This window comes from Silene latifolia, chromosome 10, assembly GCF_048544455.1.
Source record: "Silene latifolia isolate original U9 population chromosome 10, ASM4854445v1, whole genome shotgun sequence".
In the NCBI taxonomy this organism is placed as follows: domain Eukaryota; kingdom Viridiplantae; phylum Streptophyta; class Magnoliopsida; order Caryophyllales; family Caryophyllaceae; genus Silene; species Silene latifolia.
This window is the reverse complement of record NC_133535.1, coordinates 149,555,939-149,576,320: the sequence shown is the minus strand read 5'-3', so window position 1 is coordinate 149,576,320 and position 20,382 is coordinate 149,555,939. Positions and strand designations below refer to the sequence as shown.

The window sequence follows — 20,382 nt, the reverse complement described above, 5'->3', positions numbered from 1 at the left end:
ATTTAAAATATACGAATAATAAAATAAAAAATGGAATTTAGGGTGAAGCAAATATTCCTTTACACATTTAACTACAAGGACGTCTAGCTACGAAATACGTAATTATCTTTATGTCAAATAATTATAAATGAATTATTAAATACCAATGAAATTTTGAAATAGTGGTATTGCACAAACTTTAGCATGTCATATTGTCATGTACAAATATGAGGCACAATAGAAAACAAAATATACTCCTATATTATTTGCTTGTACATGAAGTATGGGAAGAATAGTTATAAACAAAGTGCATTATGTAATGTTTCGAGAAGAATACTCGTAGGTGTTTATTCTAATATTCTACCTATTCAAAGTCCACCTTCCCAAGTCTTACCCATATGATTTTACTAGCTCATGTTACCTAAAAGCCTCATTCTTAACGCTAGTCATAAGTCAACAACACTTCTAAATACTAAATCAATCATTTTCAAATGGGTCACAATTAATTAACTCGCAATATCTTTTACGTTATTTCGACTTAAATAAGACTAAAGATTATAAAGTTTAAATCGTCGAATTTTACACATTTTGTTAAGCTAATTTATCGATATTTACCAGCAGATATAAATGATAAATCACCTAAATAATTTAGGTTATTACTTTTTTGTAATTATGCCTCATTCTTTTGAGCTTAATTCCAGATTTCCATCTCTCATTAAGCTTTGTTCAGCTCATTTATGTTTAGTATGGCCTAGTTCAGCTCTATTCATCTCGGCTCACATCAATATAGTTTAGCTTTATTATTTACATCAGTTCAGTTCATCTCTATTCAACCGAACAAAACATGATGACCTTATTTTATTAATAAAAGAAAACAATAGGCCTTGTTCTTTTCAGCTAAAAGTAGATGAACTAAACTGAATGGAGCTGAGTTTAGCTGAACTAAATGAACCTGAAGTAAGAGTTATTTTGTGAATAAATAAGCTGAACTGAACTGAATAAAGCCGAATTAAACTTAAATTAAGCCAAAAGAACATGAATATAATCAGGAGTTTTTATAATATAATATCAATTCCCGTTCCACAATTATTGTACTATATATTATTTAGAGACAAAAAAAAGGAAGAAGATGTCAAAGGAGAAGCATTGATAAAGGTATCTTTTAAGACAAGCCGAACATTGCCCTAATATGGCCTTTTGACTGTGGTCGTATTCACATAAAATGCCATGCATGCTAATGAAAAATACAAGTAATCTTTTTCACATTTTATTAAACATTTCAACAGTATTATGGGCTTTATGTCAATAGTCAATAGTCAAAGTCAAACACAATTAGTACAAATAAATAAATAATATATAGTCTATGTCTATATAATTGTTTGTTGAACGACATACGTCTTTTTGTGGTGATGGTGAATCCAATATACAAACTTATAAATTTCTACTTTGCATGTGCGAGGTGTATCAATCAATTTTGTACCATCAATTATGATTATATATGTTAGGCATAGACGGAATTACGAAGTTCAACAATATATATTAAAAATGAATAAAACGAGAAAAACAAAATTAAAATTAAAACCGTGGATATTTCAGTATATTCGATGTTTTAACATTCAACTTCAATAGATATAAATTTGTAAAAGAAATGTGATCATATTAACAGGAGTGATATGATAAGATGATAACATATGTATTGAAAGTTAATACGAGTATTGGATAAAACTACTGAAAACCTTATTGATGCGACATTTTGCATCTAGCATTCAGTGGATGCATAGCGATGTTTTCTGAATTTTTATTGCTTACTTGATTATTAACAATAACGACGATAATGATGACGATGATAATAAAGATTAAAATTAGAAGGACGTGTAGTAGCATGCATCCACGCACTATTACATTATATACACATCAGGGCGTCATATACAAAGCACCAAAGTGATTAAGGAATTAAGGTAACACCTAATTCTTTAGGCCATTTTAAATCACAACTATCATTATCTGTTACTGTATTTTCCGGTTCAATTATTGTTGGGTTTTATTATGATAAATCGTGAATATTAGAAAATAAATCGAACTTGACAAGTACACATACGTACTTTTGTTCTCTATTTATCTCTTTTCTGGTTGCCCCATCCCTTAAGTATAAATTCGGGTTATCAAACCAAAAAAGTAAGTTTAATTTCAACCGGTGATACAGAACTTAGCTAGTATAAATTACTCGATCTTAAATTGTTTACAATTTGCAATTGACGTCCAATTTCCAATTTTGAACAAATTTTGAAAGGCAAAGAAAATATGAAACTTGCATCGTATCGAAAATCCAATCATAATATACAGTGATTTAGTCATTTTTAAAAATCTTGTTAAATTAACTAGTGAGGATTTGATTTAAAAATGTGACATTAAAAGATGGCAGCTGACACATTTTTACGCGTTACGATCAAACCAGGTATGCATGGCATAACTTTGCGTTTACATGCACTTTTCTTGCATCATCGGAAAGCATGCAAGCTTTATTTACCATGATAATGATAAGGTAAACTATTAATCCCTCTCTCCGATCATTTGTTGTCTTTTTCTATATTCGGGTGTCTCAGTGAGTTATTATCCTTTCTATTTTAAGAATGAACTTGTTGAACAATTTGATCATTCACGTTCAATTTGTTCCACTTGGCATTTAGTAATTGGCTCCTTCCTATTTTCTTGGTCTTTGTGTCAAAACCAAAGAACAACAATTGACCGGAACGGAAGAATTATCTTTTATCAGTCGCCAATTAGTTTAGGACAAAATATATAATTGCGATTAACCAATACAACGAGTTTAGGTAAACTATTATCTTTTATAAATTATAATGACCAAGGTAAAATTTTCGAAAAATTTTGAGGCCCTCTTATAGCATTACCCTTTCGCTTCTGTGACTAAAAATCCTAGCTTCGCTACTATGTAGAGTACATGTACCAATCAATGGTCCAACTTCCAAATAACGTACCTATGACTCATTGTCTTACATGTCCTAAAACATTAATACATGGTATTTAAACAAAGTTATCGTAGGAAAACGTCATTACCTTAGAACTTAGGCTACATTCTATGTAACTACTATTTCATATTCCATTTCACCTCGTAATTAAATGAATAATTGAGATTTGAGATCCACCCAAGATTTTTGTCTGAGTTACTTAACATTATCATATTCACATAATAATGTGTTTGCCTAAGGATTATCTTAATCTCTATATATTTTTTTTATTTCTTTATAGTGGGAAATCTATAGAATTTTTTTTTTGAGGGGAAAACCCGAAGGTCTCAATCTATTAATAATTGATCAAAAGCAGCAGCAGCTGTCGCAGTCGGTGGTAAACCATCCTCCCACACAACTCTACCAATTGTACGTGGAATACAATGAGCTAACGCATGTGCAACACAGTTATTAACTCGACTAACATGTAACCAACAAACGGAAAGGAAATTAGAACTAAACGACACAATATCATCAATAATAAGTGCAAAAATGCTTCTCCCATCGCTCCGCTTCCGGATTGCTTCAATAACTTGTAAACAATCGCTCTCTACTTCCAGCTTTTGGATCCCTCTTCGCGCAGCTTCCTCTAAGGCATCGAAGACAGCAACCGCCTCAGCTATATGAGGTTCCCACACTTGAGTTCGCGCAATGGACATCCCCCAAAGCTCCTCCCCCCTATCTCCACGACACACGACCCCCGTATCAACCCCCTCCCCCTCTTTTGGAAATCTATAGAATTTTGTATTGACTTCTTACTTAAATCAAATCAAGTCTCTTAAGACGGATATATCGGTCTTGGGTCATTATTTGACCCTTCTTAAATTTGAGACGGATACTTCCGTCTTAAATTAAAATTAAAATTTGTGATCTACCTATCTAGGCATAAGCATTCATGCATCTTAATAATCAAATTTATTAAATTCGGCCGCTAATAAGATTACTCAAACCCATAAAGTAAAGACAATAAGCAACTAATAAAGTGGTATCTAAGAGTAGATAGATTCTCTCTTTTGGCGTTTTCAGACTCCTTCCTCTACCTTAAATAATGTTACATCTTTTATGGTAAATTTACAAGTCTCATGTCTATGTTCATATTAATGCATACTACAGTACTCTGTAACCAAAAAGTTGTACTCGTAGGTAATACTTAAGCACAAATTCTCATGGGAAGATAAAAACAAGTCATTTGTAATACCCTATGCATTCTACTTTTTATCTTATCTACATTTGACATTCTCTATAATAAATTCAATTAAACAAGTTTGCCTAGATGATACATGAGCTTCGAGCTTATGGCCCATCGTAGAAATGATAGTAACATTTTATTGGTAACTTTTATATTTTCTTAATGTATTAAATTTAAATTTTAAAGGTTTTAGATTTAAATTTTGGGTGTTTTTTCAATAACCGTATGATGATAGCATTCTACTCCGTACTCCTAAGAGTAGGATATAATTTACCTTCTTCGTTAGGTTATTTCGAGTTGAGAAACTTTGAATCAAATCATTGTGAGTACAAACTCGTACATATATTATAAGCTTCAAATTCTACCATAATACTTGTATACATCAATTGCACACAAAAGTTATTGTAAAATGTCAATTACTTAACACAAATTCTTATTTCAGACCGTCATATCCGTCTAAAATGGTCAGACGGATACCATTTCCCTTCACAAAAAAACCATTTAGGGTGAGTGGAAAGCACATGGGGGTGTCCCACCACCCATGTGCAGGTCTTATTGCAGTCTGAAATAAGGCGGTCTGAAGCAAGACGAACTGCTTACTTAATTACACTCACCTCCACTAACTATCATGATTGACTAATAAGGGTTTTACACACTTTCTGACTGATTTCACAATATTTTATCGTAAATTTATTTTACAAAATTCATACTTTTCCAAATTCTAAAAGCATACACATTAGTAAATATAATTCAAGCTTATTAATCAACAAATGTAATTAAGTAATTGAAATTTACCAATCCATCTAAAATTTAGTGACCTCGTGCACAAACCGTTGACCCTTTCTATACTTCTAGATGTTTGACCTCAAATGAGAACATCACCCGGCAATTGCGGCAGTTAAACATCTCTAATCTATCCCATGAAAAGCTACTTTTAAGTTTTAATACATTTTTTTGTCCACTTTTAAAGTCAAGTTAAAAAGACAGAATGGGCCACATCTTGGATCAGATATGAACCCACTACGGGCCCATTTACACCAACGCTAAACTATAGAAGACCTAAAGAAGTCAAAGTCAAAGTATAATATTTCGTCAGCTAAAATTAAATTATGCGAAGGTTTAACGCGTCAATACATTAGCAGACAAATTTGTTTGTAGTAAAGCAATCAATACTTGTATGAGGTTGAGCATGATTCCGCCTAGGTTTGCGTGCACGTCTTCCTTTATACTCCCAATCAACTACAGTCTTATGTTCACAACTTCACAGGTATAAATACTACTGTACAACTAAAAAAAAATAGTGAAAAAAGTTTTTTTTTTTCTGATATACGACAACGTAGTGCTATTTGTATATACACCTCATTTATTGATAATGGAGATAACAATAATAACGCTGATGTATCTATACAACAGCCTTAGACAATAGGAATTCTCATTGAAAATCGTCGAGTTACATAATCACCATAGTAAAACGTATCAAGTCATTACCTTCGTCAATTCAATCTAATCCTATCTCGTTATTCGTGTAAGGGAAAAAAATAGCACAAAATCTCATTATAGACGGCACATATCCGTCTATAACTAAAGACGGGTCAAATACAATACCACATTACTAATAGAACAAGCAACAAGTGCCAAGTGGGATGATGGGAGCCAAAAATGTCACCACTTTCAAACTATTTGACTCATTTTTAGCTATAGACGGATATACGGATATATCCGTCTATAGCAAGACTAGCTAAAAAAAAAATAGAGGGTAACCGGTAGGCAGTAACCAGACTACCATTAAAGTGCATAAGAGAAATAGCCTGCGATGCAAATAATGCAATCAATACAAATATCGAGTGAAACCAAAAATGAGTCCGACGATCCATTTCTATAAAAAAATCATTCACCTATTGTTATCAATAAAAAAAAGTGTGTTTTTTTATACAAATAAACGTATTCTAGCGTGAGATCATCTCACCCAATAATTGTTGTAACGGTGATTAAACTTAAGAATAAAGATTACTAAAAAAAATGTAATCATGTACAGCTCAAAGCAAATAGCGTAAATAGTAAGACTATATTGACTGCTCCCAGAAATGGGAATGTGTTTCAGGTGTTTGTGAGTCGAGTCAAATAGACGGTCAGTTAGTTAGAAGCAGCACTTAATAAAATGGGTTCCACCTGAAATGTCAATTACCAGGTGTCCCTGAAACTCGACAGGGACAACCCAACAACAATCAAAAGTTGAAAACTAAGCATCTACTTACTATAAGACTGCAATCTGGTAAATTCTAACACTTCCAAAGTTACCATTGAAGCTCTTCATGCATGAGACACCACACTTGACGATGCGCAGAGTCGGGTCCAACTTTGGTGTTCATATCATGTAGGGTAAGTTTATAGAAGTACCAAACAAGGAGAAAGCAGAAGAGTATAAGACGGCCTTACGATGGAAGATTACCCAAAACTTTCAGAATTTTGAGCACTAGTAAACTAAGCAATTAAGTCGCGAAAACATGAGGTTCATACCAAGTCCAGTACTATGTATAAACTATGGTTACCAGATTCGCTGACCGATTCACAATTCACTCTTACAGAATGTGTTATTATGTATTTTCAATAAGCAACATGATGAATTCACTCTTACCGATTCAGGATTCATCGAGTATCCGAGCAAATCCAGTAACCATGGTCACTAGAGCGGCTGATACCATAATCAAATCTAGAAAAAAAGTCTGTATATCTTAATAAAAATAGTATGGTCCTAAAGCTCCTGATAAATATGTCACTAGAGATAATAACTAATACGCAACTGTAACCCATTTTCTCAATCAACTATTAATTACAGTGACTAAAAAGCTGATGTCTTATTATCACACACTAGTCATTAGAGGCTTAGAGCTACTAACTCCACTAAAGCAACTACAGTAACACAAAAAGTTGGAACTGACGTCCATTTCAGAGTATTACATACAGGTGGGATTAAGCTAAACCTGGATTCAGATCCCTTCACCTCAACTGCAGCTAAGGCTTTAAGTTCAAAAGTTCATAATCATTTATCATATTATCAGCATAAAAGAAACAAGTGCAAGAGATTTCATACGGAAAAAAAAAAAATACGGAGTATAAGGAGACACTTCAATTTCTAACTAAGTGGTACAATACTACAATCCCATATAAGAATTTATGTGAACTCCAAACTCGCGTTTCTGAAAAATGAGATGACGTGGCTCCGATACATATTCATCAACCCCGAAAACGCTAGAACTGTAGCTTATCTCAGGATCCCTGATAATCTGATATGGCTCTAGTTTTCTCTCCTTACCTCTATCTACCTTAATTCCGAAACAAATTAGGAGAAAATACCGAATAGTGCCTAGCCTCAGAGGATGTGAAGTTGTGAACTATTCCAATATAGACTTCACAAAGTCAGGTTCTATACACATCTTTGAAGTAAAATTGGATTCCTTATGTTGTGGGATCTTCCTTAAAAGTCTGGTAGAGATAAGTCAATCAGTTGACCATTGCAGTCTGAGCCTTAATGTCCAACTAGTATCCATGTCAAACTAGCAAAAGTTTAGGAAATTAAGAGGAAAAGTTTGCGTGAATGACACAAATAAGGGTGCACACAACATTTTTGACGACTCTCATCAGTTTTGAGTGCGCAGAATATTCAAAATTAAAAAGACGACTATTATATTCAAGATAAGAAAGCAAAAGATGGCAACAAAGAAAAAAAAAACTACAAAGACTGTCTGAGGAATATGACTACGTTTGACTTTTGATTACCTTGTGCTCAGCATCAAAAATTTAAACTGGAAAATGTAAACATAGCAAGTGCATAGATCATGAACTTGTAGTAAGTCGAGATGTCAGATTTCAGAAGGAATAAGTTGGAAGCACAAGAAAAAACAAACCAGAGCTTTGACTTTTATCATAAATGATCACACCCTTTTCAACCTTCATGTGACGGATCAACACATTTTAAAATGTTTTTAACACTTTGTTAGTGAGAGAACTGAGAGTGGTGTGGGAAAAGACAATCAGAGTGTGAAAATAGTCATTCCGATGAATAAAATTAGGGATTTTTTACGGTGTACTCTTATGTTTTTCCGGATTCTAACATATACCCTCAATTTTTAAGAAACATTAACACACCCGTGAACTTCCAAATTAATTCATAAAATACCCAAACATCTAGCATATAAGGATTATATTGATGACTACGTATTTTGGATAAGTAATCAACTAGTACCGCCTAAATATAATATTTAAAACTGTAAAACTTTAGCATTTGGAGTAGTTGCAAAACATTTTGTTGAGTTTAGGGGTACCTAGTGTGATTTTGAAAACCGAGGGTATACCATAGAATTCGAAAAAGTGCAGGGGTATAAAAGTATAGAAGAAAAACCCATAAAATTATGTTGAAGATTGTCATTTAAGTATAAAATTTGCATCATCAAAACCAAAGATACTACTAGAAAATAACTGGGCATCAAACACAGAGGTCAAAAAGAGATCAAGTGGGGCTGCAAGTAGTAGTGTTCTAGGATCACATATCAAGAACTAGTCTTGATAAACTAATAAACTATATTCTGCATTTCTGCCTAACTGCTAATTAAGTCATTAGGACTCTGTAGAGGTCACTTTGTTTAAGAAAAGGATATTATAATACAGCTTACAACTTAATCTGCTATATTAAAATAACGGACTAATTGTTACTGACGTCTATCTCACGTACTTGTTAGGTCAATGCCTGTGAGTGACAAGGTCCCCAGTCTTTCAAAATTTAGACTAAATCAAAGGAAAGATGACCTCAATTAATGTCAACTACATAGCATGTGATATGGACCTCATCAAAAACCTACTAAAATAAAAATTCCAGTCGAAATATGGCCACAAGCCCACAACGTATTTTCAAGGTCATATTTCACAAGACTAGCTCAAAACCCGTCAGGGCAAAAAAAAAAAAACGGTGCTATAAGGATAAGAATAATGGGGGGAAAACCTATCTATCTTGCAACATCATCTATTGATGACCCAAAGTTATGAAGGGAAGGAGAATTGATAAACACAAAGAAAACAAGACAATAACTCCTGAAAGAAAGAAAAATACATGACAAGCCCTTTTTCACAAATTGAGCTCCAGGTGAACTGAGAAAAGACAACAAGGCAAGCTACCTCATACCGAATGCGATATCCTTTCATGCATCTTCCCCAGTACCAGACGGAACAACAGCAGCTTTTTGTCTACGGTGATGAACATCCCAGTTATAAACCCGAGCTACTGTAACCTGTTTGATTATTAGCACACAATTTAGCATCGCACATAGCGTTATTAGCTTGGTTTGATAAGTAGCAGCCAGGGAGTCAACAACGGTATGGTTACTACAGCAATGATATGGCTGTACATGGGCTACACGCACTCAGCAATGGTGTTACAAACTATGATCTAGTTTGCTACAACATTACCCCAGTGCCTAAATGGCTCCCTCAAATTGTGGGTTAGGGGGGGGGGGGGGGGGTCGGATGTACACAGTCTTACCCTTGTGTTAGCAACACAAAGAGACTGTTTCCGGATAACCCAAGATGAAAATTGCGTCAAAAAACAAGAAAATGAATTATAACTACTACAAGATATATAAGCTTCCTCTGTCCCAAAATGAATTATAACTATTACATTTTGCTTTGTCCGAAAATAACAAAAAAAAATTGTATACTAGTTAATTTTTAAAGTTTAAATGGATATCTTTTATATTAACCTCTACAGGGCCAAATAACTGACTGTGATTAAACTTTGATCAATAACTGAGAGAGATTAAACTTTTTGGTACAGATATAGTGTTAAGTTTTCAAACATAACCACCGGCAAGATTCCCTTGATAGCCAAATTCTCTTTAAGCTTAAAATTAATTACTCTCTTACAGGAGCATTTCCCTTAATGACCTCAGGAAGGGCCTAATTAGAGACACTGCAGCAATGTTATGTTTAGTGATACAGTACAGGTGTCAGTCACCCCCACCATCCTAATCAACTAAAAAAAATTAGTATGGTTAGTGATGAAGTTCAAATCCTTACAAACATCTGCAGACGTTTTCTAAGCTAAACATTGAATAACGGTAATCTTGAGCCTAGTAAGAACATTCACATCTTTTACACTTTTAGTTTTAATCCTCTTACTCCCAGCTTGTGCATTTTTTATTTTGTCAGTCCCAAAAAGAAACTTAGTAGTCATAAATCATAATGTAATTCAGCAATATAAATGTCTTTGAAATGAAATGGGAAATTTACAAGCGTGTCAACTATATGTCCACACTGTACACTGATAAGCAGATTTCCAGCAGAGGAAATGTTGCCTTCTCTATTTCACTCATTTTCTTTTCTTTATGTAACTGGTTGTTCACAGTTTCAATTGATGATTCGTGTTATAACCCCAAATCTTCACATGCTGATATTCAAAATTGACACTATTGTACTTTGAAAATGTAATACATCCAATTTGCAAAAAAAAAATGTCAAACCTGCGTAATAGTCACTTGGTCCCTCAAAAATTGTAAATCACCAACCAACACGTCTAAACTGGCTTTTGCATTTTCCAGGTTCTTCGTCAAAAGAGAACTGGCCTGAAAAACAGGTGCAAGAATATGTCAGGTCTACACTCCGTCACCTGGAGGCTGGAGCCTAAAATGCAGATTTGAGAACTATATAACCACCTCTTCACATGAATATTCCAACATCACATTTGCCCCCAGCCATAAGCAAACTGAATCTGAATCCTCTACACGAGCACGAGAATATATGCCTTCGGAAACTTCAAAATCAGCTAGCAAGGGCTGCATATAAAAAATGATAAATTGCATTACAATCTTGAGCAAATACAATAAGGGAAAAAACAATCGAAAAGCTTTAATTTCAATTTGTGCTTCTAACGAAGTTTGTTCCAGCTGATAATTTGAGTATTTGGCCAGGCTTGTGCTACGAATAGCTTGGTCAATGCATTCTCAAAAATAATTTATTGCAGTGAACTACAGAGAAATTTGGGATCTCGAATTCAGAACAGCATTTAAAGGTTTTCTTGAAATATACACCCCCAGATGAGCGTTTAGTAGCTCACTAACAAGGAATCAATTTTAGAACAGATTATGTAGATGCCATTTCACTAAGATTTCAGCTTGTAGTCCTGTTAACAAATAAGGATTTGATCTAAACTCATTGTTATTTCATATAGTATGATGTAATGATTAAAGACTCCTAACAAATTAGCAGATAAAGGTGGGGAGGGGCAGACAGAATCATTTTCGCTTATGTGGATAGAGGGTCGGTGGTAAAGTAAGGGTAGGAGGAAACCATTTTCCTAAACTCTACAAGTCTATAGTGAATCAAACCCCTTCAAAGTTGGAGAAAGTTGCAAAGAAAATAATGAAATCCCCCAGCCCCTTTCCTTTACCTTCGCTCCTTAAAGAATTACAAGATTCACAGCAATCCCAATATGAACAACTAATTTCAAAGTGTGAGTCGCTCTTGATAGAGAATCCATTACGCTTGGGAGTATTAGAATACAGAAAATAAGCAAATTTCACAATGTTAATACACTTGATTTTTTTAATGTTAAAATTCAATACATTCGTATTAATATAATTCTATTAGAGACCATTATGTTTTGATATCATCAACAACAACATCAGAGCCTTAATCACAAAATGATTTGGAGTCGGCTGACATGAATCATCCTTTAGAACAGTCCTTTAGAATAGTCCCTGGGTGATCGCACACCTCATAATGCGAAAATATAGAAAAAGAAAAGTGAAAAGCAAATAGGGAGTTAAACATAATACAAAAGTTAAGTTAAACTTATAGGTTTGAATAACGCCCAGATTACTTTTATAAAAACTTAGAATGTAAATCTAAAGTACAAATTAAAACAATGCTTTGAAAATCGAAGTAAAAATTAATAATACGGAAAACTTAAAAGTAAACCAAGTATTATCATATAAGAAATTTTTAGGTAAAACGTTTAATAAAACTGAAAAGAAAACAAATAATATTTTTTTTAAAAAAATTGAAATAAAAGCACTAAATAGTTCAAACTAGAGCAGATACTAAAAATCCACATGTATCATTTCCCTCCATAGTGCCCTCTTCGTCACCATATACACTCTTCAAGCCCAAGAAATCTCATATAATGTTCTATTGCTCTCAACCAAGTCTGTTTTGGTCTCACGCAACCTTTTGTGCCCCCAGGTCTCGATCCTCCTAACTTGGTGCGCCCATAGGTCTCCTTCCCACATGGCCAAACCATCTTAGTCGATCCTCTATTGGCGCCACTTTCACCTTTCTCCCTAATCACCTCATTTCTTACTTGGTTGAGAGTGCTATCATTTTGCCTAATATTTAGAGTAGATGAATGTTGTCATTCGCACTATACAATTTATCTTTATTATATGGTTCCCTCTTAACCCACCTCTCTTTTACCTCCTCAAATCTATTTTCAATATTATATTGTGCATCATTTCAATAATACTACAATTGATGTCTTGTTACATTATACTTTCTTCTTTGTGTATGATATTAACTTAATCTTCTTTTCACTCATTTTCTTCCTATATAATAAAGACAATATCAAAATTCAGTACAATAATGAATACTTTTTGGATTAAAGTTTTTAAGCATGGCATTTAGTCCGAATTAAACCTATAAGTTTCCTATTTTTCTGCATCTACAGCACTTCCAATTAAATAATTTTTGCGAATTTATCCATGAATTCGGGTAACTCGATTTGCGAATTTAGACTATTCGATTATCGTAGGCTACATGAGTGAATCCGGCAACCCTGCCTCTTCTCCGCTCCTCTCATTCTCTCCCGGTACTTTAAATTAATTACCCCACGGTTCATTGTGTCCATTCCATCAAACTCAAGTGAACATAAAACTATCTAGAACTACTTTTCAAAAGTTTCAAGCAGTTTGTCCCTATCCATACCTATAACTTCTTTGTGTCTTAGTATCTCATGCGTGGTGTTAGATACGTGGCCTAAAAATATTATAGGAAAACGTTACTGAGCCGCAATCAAAGCCATAGGAGATTCTTAAAACTAAAGCTATGACAAGGTTGTTATGTAGGTATAAAATTTGCTCATGGTGAAGGATGACAAAGTTTGATTACTAACATGAAATTTCACAACAATTAAGCAAATAGAAGAAGACTCTTCAAATACCGGCCAGCCAAGCTTTCATATATAAACTTTATTACAAACACATAGTTACTGAACTGGCTTTTATTAATACCCAAAAAAGGAGACCAGCATGTTAAATCATATTGAAGTAGAATAAATGACATGATGCGCTACACATAAGAGATTATCCTGGAACATAGGCACGCGTCTCTTTAAGCTTCTAGGGTAAGATGAAAGGACCAAATAAGTGGTTCCTTTTCATTTTCTGAACAGATTGTTCACTTTCTCCTAATAAAAGAAGAGTATTGATGTAAGCTTCTACAACATCTTATTCTTCAGGTTTTTAGGTTTTTCCAACCTAGTATAAACGCTAGAGCAAAATCAACGAAATCCTCTCTTATTCCCTCCTAGACTCCCATGAAAATGTATAAATGTATAATGTAGACTTCCAAATCCGGAGATTATCCACATTAAACTATTAGTGATTAAAAAGTAATGTATTTGAATTTTAATAATAAAAAACACTGAACATGCACTAACGAAAGAGGATGATCCTTAATTCCTAATGGTGAGTAAAGCCATGGATAATCTAGAGTTACTTAGTATGGGAAAATACGACGAAGATACACAGCAACGAACCTCACCGCTACCCTTCTTCGCTTGCAACGTGGCAACAATGTCCAAGCACTTCTCAATATCAGGAATCTTTGCCTGAGAGAAAAAGATGCATGAGTAAATCAAAGTATAGACAACTTCAGATCATGATATTTCTTTACTTCAGTAGTTGAGTACGTAACAAGCATTTAATAAGATAAAGAGAATATTTAGACAAGAATATGAGCATCTCATCTACCGACACAAGACTATAACAGATACTCTTCCCAAAACAACAGACTAAAGTTGCCAAACTGAGGAAAGTTCTAAATTTGCCCTCAAATGTGTCCCCTTGCTAAAAAATTGGTTCAGGATAAGTAGATCCAATAGACAGAATTTCATGTAAATAATCAGTAAGTTGCTGGAGAATAAATCAGGAATTCGATATCCCATAACCCACAAGAGTTTCAAGTTAACAAATACAGGAACCTCGAAAAAAAATCCTCTAAAATGGAGCCACAAAATTCATGATATCAGATTATCATCCATAAAATCAATAATTTGAGTAAGCCTGAACTATTGAGGTGTTCAAACATCATTAATTATTTGACCACATAGCTTAAAGTCTAAATCCCAGCAGGATAACCTGCCTCAAGGCTCAAGGGCTCTATATGATTTCCACATCAATAGCCTTAAGTCTTCAGCTTTATTTTATTTCCATCTAAAAATCAAAGTTACTAATCCAACAATTTGAAAGATCGCCAAAGTTTGAACTCATTAGTTTGAACTCATTTCCAAAATACGGCATAATAGTTAGCCTTGAGGGATCTATATTTTTTTTAACGCCAGCCGCTTTCTCAATATGATTGTGGTTCAGATTCATTTGGTGTGTAACGATGTAAGCAATAAAACTAAACCTATTGCAAACCCTAAGTATCAGCTGAACAGGCATGCAGCTCAAAGCCTCAAATGTCCAAGGCCCATGTACTTTCCATATGATATTTCCTATGAAAATTTGAATTGAAAAGCCTCGAACCCTTGATAGGTCTAGACTTTGACTATATAGTGATTCTCAAAACTTCCTAAGCGCCTTCTCCCACATGTACATTAAAGACATGTTTGGATGGGGAAATTTGGAGGAAAGGGAGGAAGGGATTTGGAGGGGGACAATTTACATTGTCTGGATAGCAAAATGGAGGTAGAGGGATTTGGAGGGGAGGGAAAATAGATCCCTCTATTACCCTCCTACGTGAAAAAATCATTTCTCCTCGAAGAAAGGAAAGATATGGCGGAAGAAGTCCCTCACTCCCTCTCTCCATTCCCCTCTCCTTTCCTTCCTTCCCTATCCCTTCCCTCTTCCCCCATACCCTTCCTTTGCTTCCAATTTTGTTATCCAAACAAGACCTAAGAGTTCTTCCATCTGACTGATTCCGAAATCAAGTCTCGACATAAACAGGAATGCAAGTAAGGCCTAAAGGCATACTTTTTAATAAATCTAGCTACTAAGAGTATGCTATCAGTAGCATACCTACTTAGCCTTATTTCCTGTATTAAACAATGTAATTTCTTAATTTTAACCTACTTACAAGCTTTAACTCTTCCTTTTTATGTTTTATCGAAGCCCTTTAACCAACATTCAACTAAATCTCCCCGTTACTTTTTGGTATACCCAACAAAAATACAAATAATCAAAATAACTGAGTTCTGACCCAATTTTTCTTTATAAAGTTTAGAATTAATATTTAATATTTTTATGTGTGCATTTTTTTTTGTGTGTGTGCTGCTGGGGGGGGCTTTTGTACTTATTTTTCCAATGTTGAAAGTAATTTCTTGATAAAATAAATAAAATCAAAACAAGTTCTAAAGAATATCAATGTGGTCTTCAATCATGGAGAATAAAAAGTTACGAATATTGGTATACTTGTTTTTTTTTTTTGGGTTTGTAAAATTAAATTTATAGGCCTTTAAGAAAAATGAGTAACATAAGTAACTATGGGACAAATAATTATGTCCATGTGGCATGGACTAGCAGCCAGACAAGACGTGGAACAATCCCCAGTTGCATACATTGAAGCGCTAACTTGTTATATGTGTTCCTGGTAGGAACGTTTGGAACAGTAAACATGAACTAACCAATAAACATAGTCTAAGAAATAGTTGCACGGGTAAGATACATATTGAAACCAATTTATCCCCCGCACAATGGAACAATGTTGGAATTACAATATCAAGTTTCTAGAAAAACAAATTGTCTTAAGCCCCAATCATATGATATATAGAGTACTACCTTCATTACAGGTTGCTTACTTCAGAATTCTTCAGCCACCAAACGATCAATATATCAGGTATGCTAAAAGGAAAAAAACGACACACAAAAAAAAAAACAGTCTACTTACTTTCTGCGGTACGCATAAAAGTATTAATGGAATTTAAAGTCTTTTAACAAATACTACTGGGTTTTACCCCAATTTCCTGGAATAAAGCATGATAGGTCTTTGCTTATAATAGACTTAAGGATTACACCTGAGTAAAGAAAACTAGAATTGAATAGAAAAGCAAGTATATTCAACCCAGCACAAACATCTGATATATTTACAGATTATATCACCCATTTGTCAAATTAATCAACCAAACATGTTAACTTCACTGACTTTTTTCCTATGGGAAAGGAAGGAACTTAAAAGGGATAAGAGTACCTGAAGCTCTCTCTGCTGAGCAAGAAGCTTCATCTCAACTATCTTGTATTGTTGAAGCCTGAATTATAATGCAGAAATCAATGGCTAGCGACAGGTGTTACAAGAATTAATGGATTAAACAGACTCATATAAGCCATTAACAGCGCATACAAGATTCAACCCTACGTACTTAAACAGAAAACGAGACCTACAAGACAGATGAGCCTGAATAGTACTTGTATAGCCGTATTTACAGAATTTGACCAACTTATAACACCACACTTTCTTTTAACTTCTGACCAACATTAAACAGATAATACTACAAGTAATCAAAAATAAATTTGAGATTAAAAATCCTATAAAAATTTACACATTCCAAACTCGGAAGCATGAACAAATCAACCAGCATGTCGGAGATTGGGAACTCTTAACCAAAATGATCACATCAGGGGACACAATAAGTCGCCTGAACTCTCAAAAGTGTGCTAAAGACTCCTCCAATGCACATCACTAAAAATCTAAAATATCACTTATTTTTAAGTTTCTCAGAGTAATTCAATCTTCCAAAATTTGGATCTCAGATTCTCGGCACACTGGTGAAAATGATGAACAACTACGCACACATTGCATAGACACAACCAACCACGTTGCTCACAACATTAATACATAAACCTAAGAACAACCATACCTATAGCCTTTAGCAAACATAGAGCTAAAAAATTACGTAAATGAGATACAAAATCAATACTCGCTGTGACCTAGTCAATTGCTAACCTTTTTTATTTTTTGTGAGGGGTATTTTAATCAAAGCTAAACAAATGAATGGGACACAGGGAGTTTTAAAGCTACAAGGTGACATACAAAAAAAAGAAGAAATTACGTCAATTTCACAAGAATGCATACCATAACAGCAGTAATGATTAAGCTAACTAATGCGCTGCAGTGCTACACGCCTACACATACGGAGTATTAAAAGTCTAACATCTCACCTATTTGTAAAGTATTCATAGTAACTCAATCTTCAAAAATTTGATCGCAGCAAAAAAAATCTGGAGAAAACTGATTTACTAAGTTCACACACATTGCATCGACACAATTGACCATTGCTACCATCATTATTACTACGTAACCTAAGCACAGTTATACCTACAACCTTTAACAAAAATCGAGATAAAATCAATGGAATAAAATGAATACTCCCTCTGTCCCGGTCATTTGTTGTCCTTTTCCATTTTGGAGTGTCTCAATCAATTGTTATCCTTTCTATTTTAAGAATAAACTTAATAAGCCATTTGATCTTTCACACTCAATTTGGTCCAATTGTCATCTTATAATCCTTGGTCTTTGTGCCAAAACCAAAGGACAACAATTGATCGGGACGGAGGGAGTACTACATAACAATTTCACACAAATTGACAGCATAACATCACTAAAATCTCGAAAACAAACATAATGACCTCAAAATCAAATTTACTACTGATCTAAACCTATGTTACTCCGATACTTCACTTTGGCCTCGTGTAGCCTGTCAGCCACTTGAAGTATCCACCGCGACATGACACGTCACGAGTCGACACTTCATTTTACACAAAAATTGAAAACTTTGCCGAAAATAATAGTTTCCGATACTCCGACACCGTGTCGTGTCCGATACTTGCGGAAAGCAACAAGATGAGCTAAAAATCAAGCTTACTAGTGATCTAAATAAAATTATCCATGTGGTGCAACTAATTCAGCACCTGATCAACATATGATAATAATAAATCGAATTAACTAAATCATGAGATATTGAAAAATTACCGTTCTTGGAGAAAAGCGAGAGTAGAGTTGACATCAAGACCTAATTGATCGAGATAAATTTGAACATCTTCAACAAAGGCCGCCGCCGGAATACCTCTTCTTTCACTCACTGTCGTCGTCTCCGCCATGGTTTCCGCCGGAGGAGAGATTATCTAGGGTTTTGCGGTGGTTTTATCGGTGAGTTTGGTGGTGATTTTAGAGTGGGTGTTGGACGGTTGGACTATAGGTGAAGCCGTGAGGGAGACTTGGGTCCAAATGTTGGAAGATGTTGAATTGGACTGGTGTTTGGGTTTTTCGTTTGCAATTTGGATATTAGTTTGGGCTTTGATTGTTGCGGACCGTCTCATATGAGAATTTGTGTCGTGTCGTGTCGTGTCGAGTGAGCAGTGAGGTAGTGGACTTTTTTTCACAAATTGTTAAGCTTAGCTCAATAATAATAGGTTCAACAAAATTATTAAAAAATATATAAATTAATAATACTTTATTTAAAAAATAATATTTTAAATCAAAAATCTGGACATTTGAATATGATAGTTTTCCTTGCAAAATACGGAGTTATGAAAATAAATCAAGACTTTAATATACTGAAGTCTTAAGTTTGGGTTGTCTTTTATTGCTATCTTATATTATATGACGGTTTTATAGAAGAGTTTTTGGTTTGTGTATTGGAGGTGTGGAGGGAAGTGTTCGTGTTAGACGTGGTGGAATTAATCGTATTTGAATTGTGGTATGACATTCATCTGACTAGATATTGTATTATCTGAAATGTACCATTTTAAGTTTATCGAAAGTTGATATAATCTATTTAGGTAGCATCGAAACGGATACTGATACGTACACGGACACGAAACGGACACATGATACGACTTCCTATGTAATTTAGAACTTTTTTTGATAAGCTAAGAAAATTAGATTGATCATCTAGGTAAGACCAAGATATCTCATCCTTTCGAATAAATGAGGTAAGTTGAAGACACCAGCTTACAAAGCACCTCGAAAGAGTTGGACATGAATATCCAATAGAAGCCATAAAGTCAACCACCTTATTGGCTTCACGAAAGCAATGTTTAATTATCACTTCATCGAAGAACGAAAATCTAATTTTACATCCTTTATAATATTAAAGATTTGCTAAGTACTACGAATTGAGTTAAAAACAAGTAAATTACCACCCTCCACAACTAACTTTGAAATTCCAAGATATTTAACTGCTAAAATGGCTTCTTTTAAGGCGAGAGCTTCCGCGACAAGAATACTATTGGATCTGCACTTTTTTGCTCCTAACAAAACGACATCACCATTTTGAACTCTTGTAGAATATCCTAAAACAACATTATTGACTTCTGTTCTCGATCCGTCAAAATCTAGCTTTAGGAAACCGTATCCAGGTTTTTCCTACGAGATTTCCTCCTTATAATTACTAGAGTTGATTCTAGCTGACTCGTATTTTTCGGGACTGTTGAGATCTTTATGTCTACTCTCATTCCATATCTTAATGCTATTATTACATAAAGTAATAAGTTTGTTGATATTAATATGAATATTATTAAAGATAATGTCGTTTCATAAAACCATGCATTCCACCACGTGTAAAGTGGTAAAGTTTAAGAGTATCATGTGAGTTTTCCGTTTCTCAATTCACATAAATAGTGTGATAACACGTAAACCTATCAAACGGGTCAATCGGGTCAGGTTCAGGTTTGTAAACTTCAGATTGGGTCGGGTCATTTTCGGATCAACTATTATCAAATTATTTGTGAATAATAATCAATTTGCAACAATAAATATTCAGGTCGAGTTATTCGGGTTTGGGTCAAGTTCGGTCTTGAGTTCGAATGTCGGGTCAGATTATTTGGCCGGATTATTTGAATCGGTTCAATTTTGCCAAATAACAACATTCATCTGAACAAGTATCCTCTCTCTTCCCCCTAACATAGATGAAAAAGCCCATTTTCTAAT

At 34.3% G+C, this 20,382-nt stretch overlaps 1 protein-coding gene across 1 annotated transcript; it reads right to left on the bottom strand.

The window, feature by feature from the left end:
- Positions 1 to 9,029: 9,029 nt before the first annotated feature.
- Positions 9,030 to 18,770, bottom strand: LOC141606329 (prefoldin subunit 3). The gene is made up of 6 exons (XM_074425413.1): positions 18,424 to 18,770; positions 16,645 to 16,702; positions 13,994 to 14,065; positions 10,896 to 11,015; positions 10,704 to 10,805; positions 9,030 to 9,476 (listed from the first exon to the last, which is right to left on the bottom strand). Exons 1-6 carry the CDS (start codon positions 18,549 to 18,551, stop codon positions 9,387 to 9,389), a joined length of 570 nt encoding a protein of 189 aa, XP_074281514.1. The 5' UTR covers positions 18,552 to 18,770; the 3' UTR covers positions 9,030 to 9,386.
- Positions 18,771 to 20,382: the final 1,612 nt, after the last annotated feature.

Bases quoted from the DNA above. Each gene is read 5' to 3' on its own strand.
- LOC141606329 (XM_074425413.1), bottom strand. From the start codon at position 18,551: ATGGCGGAGACGACGACAGTGAGTGAAAGAAGAGGTATTCCGGCGGCG. The intron at 11,016-13,993 runs GTTCGTTGCTGT...TTTTATATGCAG, and splicing joins CGAAGAAGGGTAGCGGTGAG to CCCTTGCTAGCTGATTTTGA. The intron at 10,806-10,895 runs GTGGTTATATAG...CCTGTTTTTCAG, and splicing joins TGGAATATTCATGTGAAGAG to GCCAGTTCTCTTTTGACGAA.